The following is an 18,379-nucleotide window of genomic DNA, read 5'->3' on the forward strand; positions in this document are numbered from 1 at the left end:
AACATAGGTACAAATGTTTTGAAACAATTTTATTTCCCTCAAAAGGATGACTAGAGCCTTTCTGCTCCAGTGTCCTCCTATGAGGAAACTGATTGAAATGGGAAAATGTTTTCTGTTACTTCTCTTTTGGTTTTTGGAACATTAACCTCCAGACACAAACAGGATTGAATTATCTGATGTTTTATTGAGGATTCAACCTGTCATGTTCTAACTCTGTTTTCCTCGTGGTTCACCTCTTCATCTGTAGAACCAGTTCCACCTGCAGATGGTGACGGGGGTCCCAGAGTCCGGCCTCTCCGATCTGCTGTTGACTGTTCTGCAGCGGTCCGGTTGGAGGGAGGGTACTGCAGTTCTGTGTCGGGGCTGGGAGGAGGCTCAAGGTCTCCTGCAGCTCCTGGACCATCATGGCAGTGCATCGTGGGATGGTGGGAGCAGCGTCAACTGGCACCTGCGAGCCCTCTTGAACCTGACGCAGTCGTCCCACGATGATACGCAGATCCACGATTTCCTGTCCCGACACTTCAGACAGAACCAGCCACCACCAGCGTCAGTACTACTGTTCGGGGCCGACCCACAGTGCGCGGCGGCGGTGCTGCGCAGCGCCCAGGACCTGGGCCTGACATTACCCATGGTGCACTGGGTTCTGGGCCAGCCACTCAGCCCTGACGCGCTGCATGCCATCGGGCTGCCACTCGGCCTGTTGGCCTACGGAGAGGTGGAGAGGAAACCGCTCGACTTCTACGTCAGAGACGCCCTGCAGCTCGTGACCAGAGCCATGGCTGCGGCGACGGTGGTGAGACCAGACCTGGCTCTGATCCAGAATATGGTGAACTGCTACGACAAACCCAACAAACATGAGGTGCCATCATCAGGACAGTACCTGTCCAGGTAGGAACCTCACTTCTTCCCTACATCGAATAAATATTTAATTTAGATTTATTACATTCAATATCTACAAATGAAACAAACACTGTGCTAAGGAAGAGATCAGAACTCAAACAGCGTCGCAATAGTAACAGCTGTTGTTTCTTTAAACATTATCAGTAAATGGCTGCTATAGTCTGCCACAGGTTTTCCAGTTGATTCTCAACCAGTATGTGATCTTCTCTAGTTAGTTTCATTAACACGCCATCCTGCTGGCTCAGATTTCCATCGAAGTGCTGCCGTAGTTGACATTTAAGTCACCCATGTGAACCATCAGAAAGATTTTTCAATTATTTCCAAGAATTAGTGGTAAAATATGACAAAGAGGCAAAACCAGATGGACTGTAGGTAGGTGGATGGATGGATGGATGGATGGATGGATGGATGGATGGATGGACAGAAAACTTTATTATTACCTTTGCTGAAACTTTCTTTGCTACCACGGTGCCAATCACAGTCAAACCTCCACATTTAATGCTGAACAAAAAACATCTCTATCACAAAACTATTCACAGAAGTACGAAAGAGTAATTATGACTTAGAGCTGTTGCAGTATGTTTGTAACATGTAATAGTAGTATACAGTATAGATGGACACTGACAGCTGTGTTCCAGCAGCTTCTGATTCATCCAGAGCTGCTTTCTGTTGGTTCCTGGTTGACTCTTGACCATCCTGACCAATCGTCTCTCAGCAGCAGGTGATAGTTTGTGTTTTCATCCTGATGGAGGCAGTAACACAACTGGACCATGAACTTTATACTGACAAACTGATGGTTCTGGGATCTGAAGCGGCTTTGAAATGGCTCCAAGTGACATTCTGACAGGTTCTAGTCTCTGATTTTCTTTTCCAGATCTTTGCTGAGCTCCTCAGACTTTCCCACTGTAGTGTTTGTGTTTGAGTCTAATGAGTGGATCAGATGGTTCTATTGAAACTGGATCAGAGGAGTCAGCAGCTGGAATCAATCAGAACCACTCAGGAGAAGCCAGGAGGTCATGAAACTAAGACAATCTGATTAACATAATTTTCTGTATCACCTAAACTAATAATTCAAGTTACTGCATGTTTATTTATGATCCAGCAGATTTTGTCGTATTTCCAGAAGATTTTCAATAAATCTGTAAAATAACCAAAACACAGGATTGTTTTTTGTGACAACGTTTTGTGTATTTGGGTGATTCAATCATAGAAAATTCTGAATTATGGGACTTATTAGAAATTCCTGACTGCCCTTATATACATGGTCTTTCCAAATGTGTGGAAACTTGAATTTCTCTGCTGGGCATGGTATTATCAACACAGAAACATACGCTGTCAGTGACACATTCTGTTAATCCATAATTATCACCCTCATATGACTCACAGAAAGTGTCCCAGTCTGTTGTTTCCACGTTGTACTGCAGATTTTCCTTTTGCTTCCTGCAACCAGCAGCATTTCAGAGTTGTGGTGGTGACAGGCATCCTTTTAAAAAGTGTGCTGTAGGATGGAAAGAGATGAACCACATTATGATCGATCTGATCCCTCAGTACTGGTAATAGGTAGATGAACACACACTTTTACATTAGCGTCTTGTTGGGCATCAACAAACTGTTGGAAAGTGGGCAGTATGTTGGAGAGGATGAATGCATCAGTGCAGCAGCATGTACAAGTCACAAGCTGCTTCCCGGTGATCACCACAGGGAATCCCTCAGCAGATTGTGCAGTATCAAACTCACTGCCAAGAGTTTAACATCCTTGTTGCATACTTGATCCTCCATGTTAGCATGACCAAGGTTGTGGAGCAATCCTCCCACCTGTTCTCTTGCCGGTGTTTCAGTTGGGGATGCAGTCTTGTATGGCTCTTATCCAGGTTGTTTTGTCCTGACTAGACCCTTGCTTGTTTTGTATCTACTCTCAGATGTAAGTTGTTTTGGATAAAAGCGTCTGCTAAATGAAATTGCAGAATTGTAGCCATGTTTCTATGACGTACATGAGGCGGCTGAAAAGGGTCTCCAGTCTCATACTGTTGGCCAGTGAACATTTCCCATGATTACACATGTGTGAAAATTCCCCATCCATGCTTTTTCTGTGTCTCCTGTTGCTTTTAATACGCTGATGTCTCCTCTGAGACAATATCGTGTCTTGTCCAGCAAATTTAGCAAACGGTGCTAGTTTCAGTAGGTCCTGTTGGCAGTAAACTATAGCTGGCTGTATCAGGATCTGCTGCTCTGCTCAGACACAATCTCCTGATTGTAAAGCATATACAGTTAAAAACAGAGTATTGAAAACTGCTTGAGACTAAGAAAAATACACAAAACTACAAATCTACATGAAGCTGCCCATAACAGGCTGCTCCACTGGTGCCATTTTGGAATTGTCAGGACTATACCTTACTGGAGACCACAACAAAAGCTGAAATGTGAGAGTTACGTTTATATAGAGGAGTAAAGCCGATTTCAGCCTGTACCTTCAGAGTATATGTAACCACATCATCGCTAATGTTTCTCCCATCACATCCATATCAGACTTAGACTCAGATTGACTCGAGAGGAAAGCTTCATGCATTTTAGAAATAATTTTATATCTGGTGATCTGAGAAGAAAAAAACTGTTCCAGGTGTGAAGAGAGAATAGGTTTAATTTATTTCAATTTCATTTACATAGCACCAATTCTCAACATGTGTCATCTCATAGCGTTTCACATAGTGGGTGAAGACCTGACGAGTTTTAAACAGAACAGAGAACCCAACAATCCAGACTTATGTTTGGATTCTCTGTGAGCAGCAGTCGTGACGGTGGGAAGGAACCCAAAAAAAAACCCTTTAACAGGGAGGAAAAAAAGTCTCCAACAGAACCAGGCTCAGGGAGGGCAGCCTAACCCTAACACTAACCCTAATCTTGGCTGGAGTGGGGGGGTGGGGGGGCAGAACAGACAAGCAATGCAAAAGAACAATGAGCATTTTGGGAGTCAGCAAGTTCAGCAACAGCAGATCAGAGAGGTAAGCTCCAGATCAAGAGACGTCTGCAGAGAACAAACACTACACGACTACAGAGAGAGAAGACACAGAGTTAGTGAATGTAATGTTGGTGTACAACTGTATGGAGGGAAGAGGAGCCCAGTGCATCATGGGAGTCTCCCAGCAGTCTAAACCAACAGCTGCATAACTAAAAGATGTCTCAGGTGATCCTGAGCAGCTCTGACTGTCGGCTTTATCACAGAGGAACGTTTTAAGTGTAATCATAAAGTAGACCTAAAGACATCAAAATATCTTCCTCATGGCAGCGTTCCTGGTGTCAGAGACCTCTGATGGGCCAATTTCTGTAGTTGAGCTCAATATCATTAGGAGAAATCTACTAAAAAAATGCATTAAAAATTTTAGTTGTTTCCTGTCTTTAGCATGTGTATGAGCCACTTCTTGTCCTCCCTCCTTTAAAACTGGATTTAATGTGTTCTCTTTCTTATATGAACCTAAAATAGCTGAATAGTGTGATAGAAACCACAGAGGACCAGGTATACAGCCCTGTTGGACTCCACATGTTGCAGAGAAATGACCTTGAGCTCCAACTCTCTGAAATGTGCAAATTAAATATGAAGCAAACCATTAAAAATACTCACTGCTAAGAGATTCTTTGCTCTGCTGAAACAAAGGGAGAAAAGTCAAACACTGCAATTGTGCTAGTTTGGACGCACAACAGATAAGAAAGAGGCTCTAACAGGATTATAGGCCAGTCTCTGCAGAGGTAGGCGTTAAGTTACAAACTGTGCAGTCAAGATAAAAGAACACACAACTTCCACAGCAGACCCAATTAGGGAGAGAGTCACTAACTGCAACAGCCCATGCTTGTCTTAAATTTAGTATTTCAATGTGGAAAAAATGCTCACATGATGCTCACACATCAAAAGACAAAGTTTGATTGTTGCATAACTAGCATTGAAGCATTCTCGAGGGTTTTTCTTGGAGATTTTTTTTTTTTTTTGTGGAGCACAGTTTGCATGAATTCACTGAGTTGTCAGGAATCTCTGTTTATAATCCACCTTTCTTTGGTCTAGGGTTTGGGTTGAAGAGCATCTTTGAGAAAAGCTATGAAGGTCTAAATAGTTTTTACTCCACAAATGAATAGTCCTGTAATATAAGACTCTATTCAGACTCATATTGCTGTTTCTGTATTTGCAACAAGTTAAACGTATTTCACAAAAGAAAACAAACATGAACACGGCAGGAGAACAAAGCAAGGTTTTAGTCTTCATTTCCATATATTTTTTTAAATTATATATTTTATTTATCACACATTTTGTATGTATATTTTTACTTCAATTTGTTGTTTGAACATTTATGGTGAAAGTCTGTACTGGAGAAAATAGACGTGTTTCAATCACACATGTTTCATTTACTGTTCAACATATCTGAAATGTTGTTTTGCAGATTTTTACAATAAAGTTTCACAGAGATACAGGTCACTTAGAGAAAATACAACACCTCACAGTCCTCAGCAGTCTCACAACCTCAAATGTCCCTATGAGTTAAACATAAATCCTCCCAGAATATATAATCATCTTTCCATAATTACAAAACGGTGGAATGATTCGGGTTTATGAGGCCAAACAGTTGGAGACTCCTAATAAGTTATTTCTGATCAGTGAATGACAACAACAGCAGCAGTAGATTTATAATCACCATTCATATTTAATCAAACTGACATTTTTACAATTTTCAGTCATTTTTTCTGCAAATTAGTTCCGGAAGCTGTTTGATGTGAATTATTATTTTCACACCAAGCTGTGGCTTCACTCAGACACAGTCGAGTGTTATCAGTAACGTGGAGGAAAATCCCTCAGGGTGACTCTGAATCCTCCATCCTCCCCTCTCAGGCACATTAATATTCATATATATTCATAAATACAGTCTGTGTGTGTTTTGGACTTTCCCTCTCAGTGTGGCAATAAGCATGTTGGAGGTTTAACTTTTATTCATGAGGAGATTTATTACAGAGCCTAAAGCTGCTCGCTGGCTCTCTGACCTCCAGCTGCTTCAGCAGCATCACAGTAAAAACACCAGATGATAAAGAGATAATCAAAATGAGGACCAAACACCGCTCATATGTTCCATTTATTAGTTTAGTAGAATGCTTTTAACTGACTCTTTAGAAACCATCTGCTATCAAGTTGTTTTTCTGAAGCTTTGTGAAATAAGGAAACAGATTAAATGCAAACTATTCAGAGCAGAAATCAGATCTCAGATTCCCAAATCCTCCTTCCTGACTTGAATATAAACTGTTTTAAATCAGTCCTCCTTTTTGTGGTTTAAATTATACAAAACACAAACAAACAAACAAAAATACTAACAAAAAACTGAAATGCCAACAGTGCTGCAGGTGGCTCAGTGGTTAGAAGGTCTCCGGTTCGCGTCCCGGTAAGGACACCCGGGATCTTCCTGCGTGGAGTCTCCATGTTGTCCCCGTGCAGCGTGGGTTCTCCCCGGGTTCTCCGGCTTCCTCCCACAGTCCAGAAACATGTTGAGGTTAACTGGTGATTCGAAATTGTCCGTAGGTGTGAATGTGAGTGTGCTTGGTTGTCTGTCTCTAAGTGTAGCCCTGTGATAGACTGGTTACCTGTCCAGGTGAACCTGCCTTCACCCTGAGTCAGCTGGGATAGACTCCCCGCGGCCTTTAAGGTGTAGAGCTGATGGATGGATGGATGAAATACCAACAGACTGCTGTCATGGCTGATCATCATGTTAGATCCTCTCCTCACATTTATTTAGAAACAGCCCCCTCATGCAACAAAATGTAAAACACCTGAGGGCTGAAAGCTGGATCTTGGCACAGTCTTCTCAACAAATACCACAAACCAACAAATGACGAAAAACATGAGACTACAAGGAACACTAAGAAATACTACAAGGAACAAGAAACGCTGAGCTTCAGAAAACACTGTGAGCTGCAGGTCTGAGGTGGATCAAAACGTATCGGCTGGGCTGGGATTCCTGACAGAAGCAGATCAAACACATTCACAGTAAATGAAATTACGCTCAGACATTATCTGCTGTGAGAAAAAGAATGTGAAGATAAACTGAAACATCAGAGATTTAACATGAAGTGAAATCACAAACTCATCAAACCGAGATCTTCGTGTAAGAACATCTTTAAACTCTAAATAGTTTCAGAGGTATTCATCAGGAAGTCAAGTTGCACTGCATCTCTCAGGTTCTGATATCTGCTTTGTGAAACAAAGGCTTTTGTACTGATAGTTGAACCGAGCTAGAAATATGATAGAATGCATTTACTGTCATCATACACAAAGTACAACGAAATTAAAAGACAACTCCAGTGATTCAAAATACAGGTATAAAAAAGACAAATAAGAATATATAAATATATTTACAAAAGGAGCCAGTAGGAAGTATATACAGTTAGGAATGAGCATGATAGCAGCCAAATGGCAGGTTTGAAAGGTCACAGAATCACCAGAAACCTCGTGTGATGACTCTGAAGACTCACATTACATTTTGGAAACAATCTGGAGACTGTTTTCAGATTTGAAAATGTGCCTTAAACAGGTGAAAATAGGCTCACTGTGACTTAGTGATCATACAGCTTCATATTGTGACCACCAGTCACGTCATTCAGGTGGGTTTGTGACCAACGATGAGCCTGCACAGCTGTTCACATCACATCTGTCTCTGAAAATCTCTCTTAGTCTCTAAACTAAAATCTTCAATGATCAATGCATTTATTTTGTCCAACCATTTGTGTTTGTAAAGTCTGAGTAGGTCGGCGAGGCAATGTGTCACATTTCATACCCGAGAGAAAACCTAATGAGAACAAGAAAGCAATGAGAAAATAATAATTATACGCCTGGAAATACTGATAACAGCTATTCAGAACGAGCACGCAGGAGGACTCCTTTCATTTTTTTGTTGTTTTCATTTTTCAGAACAGCTTGTGTTACAACGATAAACACAGATTAAAACAAGAAGACAGAAGACACAGCATTAGAACACACCCAGCGGACTGTACAGCCATGTCAACACATATCTAATTACTGTTACTGTAAAGACAAATTCCAATGAATGCAGGATCAGGCATCCATTCATTCATTATCTATACACCTTAATCCTCACTGGGGTCGCGGGGGGCTGGAGTCTATCCCAGCTGACTAGGATCAGGCAACTATGTCAAGAGCGTCTGAAATAAAGTGAGAGAAATTAGACATAGAAAAATCAAGAGTTTTCTGAGGCTGCTCAGATTAAAATCTTTCCAGGGTAGATTTATTTTCTCATTATTTTTAAGTGATTTCTTTTTTAAGTGATACAATTCTGAAACACTATTTACATGTTTGTTGAAACTAAAGTCAGCACTAAGGACATGAAGTTCTTCACCTCCATTTACTTTAAGTAGATCTGAATTCAAATGTGACCTAATATCTTGTCTCTTTGCTTTAGCATAAAAAAAAAATATTCCTCTGTTTAATCGTTGTCAGACTGAAATAAAGATGACTTCTTTTTCTTTAATGCATGAGTGGTGGCAAACCTGAGATCATTCAAATGTTGGCCAAGAACTGATCCCTGTGGAAGTCCATATGGTGTCTTGCAGACAAATCCTTGTAAAGAACCCTTTAGAATCGAAGAGTTCTAAATCATCTAGAAAATCCTGTTTAAAGTATTTTATTTATTTAGAGAACCTTCCTTAGGATTTTGGACAATGTAAGAGAACTTTATCAGTTTTGTTCTTCAGGATGTGAAAACTGAGGAACTGGATATCTTAAAACCTCTCAGAAGACCTGATATTTCAACATTTATGATTTCTTGCTCTGATCAATGAACCAACACGGTTTCTCAGAGGCTCTGCCTTCATCATGTTATTTGTTCTTTTTCTTTTGTGCAGGTTCCTGTCAAACACATCTTTCTCTGGACTCACGGGTCCAGTTCGAGTCCACCAGAACTGGTCTGAGGTTCAGACCTCACAGCGATTCCACATCTGGAGCCTGCGGCGGGATGCGCTGGGTCAGCCCACCTGGGTGACAGTGGGCAGCTGGGAGGGAGGCCAGCTCCAGGTGGAGGACCAAGGGGTCTGGCAGGGGCCCAAATCTCGCCACAAGACAGATGGGATTGGTGGGAAGACGAGAGTCCGCTGGAGAGCAGGGATGCCAGTTGCAGGGAGTCGGGTCCGGGTGGTTACCCTGGTGGAACATCCCTTTGTATTTACACGGGATGTGGACGATGAGGGAAGCTGCCCGGCTGGTCAGTTCTGCCTGGACGCCAGCACCAACAACTCAGAGAGCCTGGACAGGTACTTCAGGGAGGTGGCCGGCGGGAACGGCAGTTTCTTGCCTTCAGAGTACAGCAAGTGCTGTTATGGATACTGCATCGACCTGCTGGAGAAGCTGGCGGAGGACATGGGTTTTGAGTTCGACCTTTACATCGTTGGAGATGGAAAGTATGGAGCGTGGAAGGGGGGCCGCTGGACTGGGCTGGTGGGGGATCTTTTAAATGGTCTGACAGACATGGCTGTCACCTCCTTCAGCATTAACTCTGCTCGGAGTCAGGTGATCGACTTCACCTCGCCCTTCTTCTCCACCAGTCTGGGCATCCTGGTGCGCAGTAAGGACACAGCAGCCCCTATTGGGGCCTTCATGTGGCCCTTGCACTGGTCAATGTGGGTTGGAATCTTCCTGGCACTGCACATCACAGCCCTGTTCCTCACGCTGTACGAATGGAAGAGTCCTTTTGGTATGACACCTCACGGACGCAACAGGATGAGAGTGTTCTCGTATTCGTCGGCTCTCAATCTGTGCTACGCAATCCTGTTCGGACGCACTGTTTCTTCCAAGACGCCAAAGTGCTGGACGGGCCGCTTTCTTATGAACCTGTGGGCCATCTTCTGCTTGTTGGTGCTGTCCAGCTACACCGCCAACCTCGCTGCTGTCATGGTGGGAGAGAAGACCTTTGAGGAGGTCACAGGGATCCATGATGCCAAGGTGAGACAATAAAATCAGACTGAGTTTTTTCCTCTTCAGATTTCATGCTTTTTACTCACAGTACAGTACTTTTTAGCACCTCAAAGGAATCCTGTCTCCACAAGCTTTCTTAGAGTTGAGAGCCTGGCAGGCTGCAGGAAACAGAGCTGCAAAGACAGTTCTGTGGTAATGTGAAACATGGTTTAGTACATTTTCAGTCAGATGATGAAAGTGATCTAATAAGTAATTATTCTTGATGATAGTAAATCAGATTTGTGTTTGTGAACTCCAACATTCTGCAGACTCTATTCATTCACTCTGTGCTTCCTGAAATAATTACAGATTAAATTTGTTCTGTGGATCACCTGCCTCGTCCTAATTACACTTTTAATTCAGCGGCTGATTGAAGCATGAAACACGCCTGTGAGTGTTTGTGCAGCCAGGGCTGCTGGGAGCTAAGAGAGCTTTAATTGGACGTCCATCTGTGTGTGATTAGCTTTTTATTTTAAATGTGCACAGACTCAGAGTGCAGCACTGCGGCAGGCCCTGCAGCTGGCTGAACATTATGTGAACGCTGTCTAAATGTTTTGTGAAAGTTTTCTAAATGTCTGTTTGCTCATGTTGCCAGGAAAATGACATCCGTTTATGGACTATTTTTCACTGCCTTAACACATAGTTTACCAGATTTACTAGCTAGCTATAGGAGACATTCCTAGCACTTGTGCAATGTACTTTGGGAATTAGATGGAAAAACTAACCCCTGATATATATAATTTTAGACTTTCGGCTAGATGGAGAGAGCAGCAGGGAACAGCAGATAAATTTGATAAATATATCTCCAGGGTCAAATAAACATTGACATTTTGCGTTAAACACTTTGATACGAACCACTTTTGGACATCCTTTGATGATGAGAAACACTCGTAAGTACACTCAAACAAATCATACAAACAACTTTGGCCCCATCCAGCACGGCAGAGAAACAAAGTGAAGGAAGAGGACACTTTCCGTGGGGATACGTCCTCAGTGAAGGTATGATGGTGGATATAAAAGCAGAGAGAGAAACTATGCATGTTAATATACGAAAAGACATTTCAGCACTACGTGAAGAAGCAAAAGCGGACATTAATGTGCTCCGAAATGAACTCCATCCATCCATTATCTATACACCGCTTAATCCTCACTAGGGTCGTGGGGGGCTGGAGCCTATCCCAGCTGACTACGAGCAAAGGCAGGAGACACCTGGACAGGTCGCAGGGCTACACTTAGAGAGACTAAAACAGACAACCAAGCACACTCACATTCACACCTACGGACAATTTAGAATCGCCAATTAACCGCAACATGTTTTTGGACCTTGCCGGAGAACCCACGCTGCTCGGGGAGAACATGCAAACTCCACACAGAAAGATCCCGGTGCTCCCACCTTCTTGCAACCTCGGCAACCTTCTTGCTGTGAGGCAACAGTGCTACCAACTGAACTGCGCCACTTTGCAGCCCTGGAAAACAGTTCTGCCAACTCTAATCTCATAGGACCAGATTGGTTTCATAAAAGACAGGCAACTGTTTTTTTAATATCAAAAGATTATTGAACATTATTCATTTATTATATGTCCAACCTCAAGCTTCAGTACAAACAAACAATAAACATTCTGGCTATTTTCCTCTGAACCGTTCTACACGACTTTGCTTGTTACTCGCCTTTGCTTGTTCTATTCAACCCCTTGCTCTCGTACTTTGCTCAACAAAAGAATATGCTGGAACAACAAGAAAAAAATGAGCATGAAGTTTCATTGTATGCCGACGACCTTTTACTATATGTCTCAAATCCTGCAAAATCAATCCCAGTCATCATAGATATTTTTGAAAGAATTTGGCACAATAGTGGGATACAAACTAAATCTATATCAGAGTACACTATGTCCAATCAGTTCTACAGCTAGGAAAAATCCAAGTACTTTTAACACTTTCCCATTTGCTCTTTCAAGTCAATTTAAATATCTTGGAATAAATATTACTCAAGAATATAGTGGCTTAGTAAAACATAATTTTTCTGAACTGTATGTGGAAACAAAGAAAAATATAGATTCATGAATTAATCTGCCAAAATCACCAGCAGGGCGCATTCAAATGTTTTTTTAATAAGTTACAATCAATATCAAACTTCATATGGATCAAAAACAACTCCCTGAATCAAAAAGGTTTTCTTGCAGGGGCCAACATGTGTTGCCCTGCTTCCATTACTATTGTTGGTCATGTAACATCTGCTCTATGTCATTTTGGTTGACCACTGATTGGATAAAGATGGAGAGTGATTGTTGCTGCCCTTCCTCATTAGAGGCTCTGATATACTGTGCTCTTTCAACCCTCAAACTAAATTTTAAAAACCCTGTCGTTCCATCAATCCATCCATTTTCTTCCACTTTTCCAGGACCGGGTCGCGGAGGCAGCAGGCGGAGGAGGTCATTCCAGACTTCCCTGTAGTTTCCCACTCAATTCAAATCTGGTCTTAAATAAGAAAGCAGTTTGAATGGAAAGCTATTTCCCTGTTTACTCCATTGATAAACAATCATGCATTCACCTTATCATTGTTGAATATCTCATTTAATCAATGGTATTTCAAGGGAATACACTCAGTAAAAGACCTTTATTGATCCCGCAGCAGGGAAATTATAAGTGTTACAGCAGCAGAATAGAAAGTAGCATACAGTACGGGAAAAAAAAAATCTATTCATTAACAGTATCTTACCCACATTTCAGCAGTTACAGGAAAAATTTGTTTGAGATGGGAAAGACTTCTTCAAATATCTACAGATTAGATGTAAGGAGACTAAGGCCATCTTTTCCAAATCAGCCTCCAACTTTGCAATGGATGCACTATTTTTGTTTGATCCATTCAAAAACGGACTGATAGCAAAAATCCACAACATGTTGTCAGATCTGGACTGTACCACTACACTAGAACACTTGAAGGATGCCTCGGAGGAGGACTTGGGTTTGAGAATCACAGAAAACCAAAGGACAAAAGCTAAAGAAAACATACACTGTTCCTCAGTGTGTATTCGTCACAGACTCCATCCATCCATCCATCCATCATCTCTACACCTTAATCCTCAATAGGGTCATGGGGGGCGGAGCCTATCCCAGCTGACTCAGGCAGGTTCACCTGGACAGGTAACCAGTCTATCACAGGGCTACACTTAGAGACAGACAACCAAGCACACTCACATTCACACCTACAGACAATTTAGAATCACTAATTAACCTCAACATGTTTCTGGACTGTGTGGGAGGAAGCTGGAGAACCCGGAGAGAACCCACGCTGCATGGGGAGAACATAGAGAGTCCATGCAGAAAAATAAAAGAGAATCAAAAAATGTATAAGTTTATACAAAGCATGTGCTCTACAGCAACATTTTGAGAATATTTTTGACGTTCTCAAAGCGTGTATTTGATGTGGAGAGAACAAGAACATGTTACGAACAAAACCAAACACTGAAGTGTTCTTGTGTTCTCCAGCTAATGCTCTACATGGCAAGATGGCCGCTTCACACCTAGAAGGTCCTGGGTTCAGATCTTGACTTGGCCTATCTGTGTGGAGTTTGCACGTTTTGTGATTAATCACTTTAAGTAAGGTTAATTGGTGAATTGCTCCAATTGACTTATTAAATTGAGCCACGTATTGATTGCGGGTGTGAGTCAGTGTTACATCCCCGGTCTAGGGGTGCAGAGACACAACATAAAAGAAACATGGAGGAGGAACAGGAGTAAAAATAGGCAGTCTATTGCCACCAAAATTCCTACTTTTACACAGTTCAACAAATGGTAATTACAAATAAAAGAATAGAGCAATAGAAGCCTGGCTTCAGGGTGGATGCCAACACAACAAACAGAACCAGCTGTCTAAAACCCCAAAACTTAGCTAAACCCTGGAAAGAACATAAATAAACAAAAATACATTTGCTAAACATTCCTCCCTAGATTAAGCAAAACAAGAGAAACAAGTTTTAGACAAAAATTCCAGCCCAAGCAAATAACTAACTACAAGCAAAATATTTACAATTTAATATTAAATGACCCAAATAAGTAGTGTTTCAGCATCTGAGTCCTAACACAACCAGTCCAAATTCTATCAAAGAAGCTCTTACAGTGTCTGCAACAAACACTCTTACAAAATTCTAAGGCTACATTGAGACTGCAGGACTTAATGCTCAATTCGGATGTTTTGGTGAAATCCCATTTTTTTGCGAGTTCGTTCACATTTCCAATTAAATGCGACTTTTATGTGATCTGCTGTGTGAACTTCATACGACCCAAAAGTGTCCCGCATGCACAGAAGGAGGACACAACGACGTCACAGTGAGCGTGCTCAGTGTTTAGGGAAGTAAACACGGATGGTAACGGTGATAACCACCACAACGACCGAATATTCGGATATTCAGGTCCAGCCCTATGAGACTTTAATTTACATTTTCATAAATTACTGCATGTCAGAAACAAAATGATGGTGATGAACGCTTTTGCAAGCAATTAAAGCACACGCTAATGCCCCCGCCACTTTTCAGCTATTACTACAGCTACGAGTAGTTTTTTCTGCCTTTCATATTTGAATGAACACGGAGCTTATAGCAGTTGAAGCACACGGTAGCTGCTCAGCGCTGATGTTTACAGAATGTTAACGTTGGTCAGTGTGGGCGCACACATCTGTATAGTGATCTCTATAGTTATTAGTGTGAATGGGCCATAACAGGAAAACTGGTTAATGCTGACTGTCGAAAGAATAGAACGACAAAAACATTACAGTATATGCACTCTCTAATGGGGGGAAAACGTGGCCCAGACACGAAAGATACGTTCAGTTGAAATGTATTGGTTTGAAATTCGTGCTGGAGAACACAAAAAAGTTGGTCAATTTGTGTCCCTTGACACAAATCAATAGATTAAGTTTTGTGACTAGTTCACGAACTGCCATGAGGCTGGGTTGCCGTATAGCGTATCTTGTGGTTTTAAAGCCAGCAGAAGCCAGCACATTTACAACGTAATCGTGTCAAGGAGAAGATTAAAAATGGCGAGTACCAGGTTTTGGCCATGGCGTTTGGTGGGTCAGCGGCAGCAACGTCTGTACAGAGAAACGTGTGGGCGTGGAGTCTGCCTGACGTAGAACAGTGACGTTTGTCGTGTATCAATGACGTGTAAGTCGGATAAATGCGACCTGGCTGTTCAGACAGAAGTCGCATGGCTAGAGATCAGATACCTGTTGGATTTAGGACCACATGTCCAAGTGGCCTCGGGCGCATTTGAAAAAATCAGATCTGTGTTGTTCAGACTGTCATGAAAAAATCAGATACAGGTCGCATAGAGGCAAAAAAAAACTGATTTGGGTCACTTTAGCCTGCTGTCTGAACTTAGCCTAACAAATAATCTCAGAACAGGACCAAAGATAATTTCAGGGATATCGAGGCTCTGCCGATTAGTGATGTGTGGATCGATTCTGGAATATCGATACCAGAGATTTATGCTTTAAAATGGAATCTCATTCGAAATATTGATACTTTTGATACTTCGGTCACTTGAGGTAACGTATTTCATTACCAGGACACAGCGGAAGCTAACTAAACTATTGAGACCTTGTCTAAATGACACGTCGTTGGTGGGAACTACTTTTTCTTCCGCCTGGGTAAGTGCGTAATTGTTGACACAATGGCAGAGTGTAAATGAAATCAAACAGCCAAGACACAGTTTGTGGAAAAACGGAGTTGTGGCAAAAAAAAGGCCTAGATTTATTCAGGTAATGTTTCCTAAAGAACTGATCATTTAAAGTGGATTACATAGATGAGGTGTCATTACATTATACAGAGCGATGAAACAGCCATGGTGAACTTAGAAAAATATAGAAAAGATGGATAAAAAAACAATATTTTATCTATAAAACATATCTATTAGTATTTACAATCAATCTAATTTGCTTTATCTGTTAAATGAATATTTTAAAATGTAGGCACTGACAAACGTGCAATTATTGTGGCATTTATTATATATGTCTTCTGGTTTTTCTGCTCTTGTATTCGCTCAGCTGTGTTGTAAATGAGGCTGCTACCTCTATATACTTCTGAGTTTAAAATAAATAAAAGAATAAATTACTCTGCTGTCTTGTATAATTATGAAGCTGTGATTTAAAATACACTACTTTTTTTAGATTTGCCAGACACATTAGGTGTGTTTGCACAAAGCATCAATATTGGCTCAGTATCGCCGATACCAGTCTGCATTTTACTCAGTATCGGATCTGAAAGGAAATCAGTGATATCGAACATCACTACTGCCGACACGAAAGGTGACTCCCCACCACAAGCTGGCCAGAAGAGGGTGCTTAAGTACCGCCTCTTCTGTTGGTCCAGCCAATCCCCAGCCTCCTAGTGTCCCAGTAGCGGTGATGCTCCTGCTCATGAATGAAATCACAGATGTGAGACAAGAGGACAGAAAACAACAACACAAATACGGTAGGGGCCGTAACAGTCAGCATGGTTGTGTGTCCATGTTGGTCCTGTAATGGACAAGTTACCTGCCCAGGTGTACCCTACCTTTGCTCTAAGTCAGCTGGGAATGATTCCAGCTCCCCTGCAATCCTCACAGGACAAAGTGGTGTAATGAATAACGGATTTTCAGAGAACCAAAGTACAAATACTGTACTTAGGTCCTCCTTTCATTCTTCTTCTTCTTTGTTGGTTTGTGCAGTTGCATCATCCGTCGCACGGTTTTCGTTTTGGGACAGTGAGAGAAAGCAGTGCTGAGGATTACATGAAGAAGAGTTTTCCAGAGATGCACGAGTACATGAGACGCTTCAACGAACCGACCACACCTGAAGGAGTCGCCACCCTCAAGTAAGAGAACAGATGCTAGCTGCTGGTTCTACTCTGGTTCCATTTGTAGTGGCAGAAGTCTGGTTCCATGGGTTGCAACAGTAGAACCGCATCAGATCTGAGTGTTTTTTAAGTGTTGCTGATTGACGATGCCTCATCTAAGAACTAAAGAAAAATCTAGTTCAGGCTGACGTACATTTCTACACCTCCAATGAAAGGAGCCAGGCACACTGGCCTCAGATCAGTACTTTCAGTCCATCACCTGCAATCTGAACCTGAGATCTGTGTTTTCTGCTTAGATTCATCCAATCACAACATGGTCTGTGAGAGTAGTCAGCCAGTCAGTTTATATCTCTGAACTGTGAGCAGCCAACAGCTGATTGACTGCACACAGTTCACCCACTTATCCAGGTGTGCAGCTGTCTTGTTTTCTAGGGTCGGGAGAACAACGTAGTCACAGGAATTGCTAATTGTTGAAGGTACAGTCTGACTATGTGTTGAAAGTTGCTGTAGTTGCTGCAGTGACTGTTTTGATCATTTTGTTACAGGTGCCGATTTTACTGTCATTCTTGGAATTTGTTGTAGCATTTTAGTTATTGCTGTCCATGTAAAATGGCAATTGTTGCTGTCATTAGTTGCTGTAGCACAAAGACTCAGGAAAAAGCTGTGATCTCAGTTGCTGTAGTTGCTGTATGCTCCCAGTTGTTAGGAGTTACTGTAGTAATATGTTGCTCTGTGCTGAAGGACAGATCCTCCTCAGCTTGACGCCTTCATCATGGACAAAGCTCTGTTGGACTATGAAGTTTCCATCGACGCAGACTGTAAACTGGCGACTGTCGGGAAACCGTTCGCCATTGAAGGTAACTATATTTCTGTATGTTTTTCGACCCTTGTGAGGACATTGGGAGATTTACTAACTAGAAACGGTGTGGACAGTCAGACTGTCAGTGACTATTAAAGTGTCTGTTGAGTCACAAACGTCTGGGTAGACCCGGGTTCAGGGTTCTTGAGCATGAAAGTAAACTAACATTAGTGCCAAATATAAATAAAGAGAACAAAGGACACACAGCTTGCCAAAAATGCTTTGGTAGTCGGGAAACTCTGAACAAGCTCCATGGTCACAGGAATAGCAGCTACTACAGCCAGTTCACACAGATGGTAAACTTCATCTTACCAAAATGGTTAATACGATCCCGGACGAGCCCCCAGTTTGTCATTAGGTGACCAACGGCCAAGACAGAAAGAGTATTTCTTAACCAAAGCAATATAATATATGGAGTATGTTAACCAGTGGCATCAATGGCATCATTGTGGATACATTGTCGTAGTGTACTGAGCGTTGTCGTAAGATGCAGTGACTGAACCAAACAAAGCAAAACATGACCATCGATACAAGCTGTTCGAAGAGAGAGGGAAGCATATTGAGGGTTTATAGAAAAACTAAGCACTAAACCCCTCAGACAGACAGAAACCTCCAGTGTGGCCTCCAGCACCTAAACACACACAAAAGGTCATAAAATCTTTACAAGTGTATAGCTGCAGATGTATTTGTGTGCCTCTGGGTTTGTCTCCAGTTCACTTTTTTTTTTTTTTTTCAAAACACGTTTCATGAAGTTTCATCATCAACTAGTCTGAACCAATCAAAGGAGAGGAACAGACTTTC

General features: G+C 41.9%; 1 protein-coding gene across 1 annotated transcript in view; it reads left to right on the forward strand.

Moving 5' to 3' along the window:
* grin3bb (glutamate receptor, ionotropic, N-methyl-D-aspartate 3Bb) overlaps positions 1-18,379 on the forward strand; it is a 75,091-nt gene that overhangs the window by 52,391 nt on the left and 4,321 nt on the right. The window contains exons 2-5 of the mRNA XM_008295441.1: positions 248-888; positions 8,785-9,877; positions 16,592-16,737; positions 17,461-17,576. Coding sequence (XP_008293663.1) covers positions 248-888; positions 8,785-9,877; positions 16,592-16,737; positions 17,461-17,576 — 1,996 coding nt within the window. The remainder of the gene's footprint in view (positions 1-247; positions 889-8,784; positions 9,878-16,591; positions 16,738-17,460; positions 17,577-18,379) is intronic.

Source organism: Stegastes partitus, unplaced genomic scaffold, assembly GCF_000690725.1.
Source record: "Stegastes partitus isolate 25-593 unplaced genomic scaffold, Stegastes_partitus-1.0.2 Scaffold1047, whole genome shotgun sequence".
Lineage (NCBI taxonomy): Eukaryota > Metazoa > Chordata > Actinopteri > Pomacentridae > Stegastes > Stegastes partitus.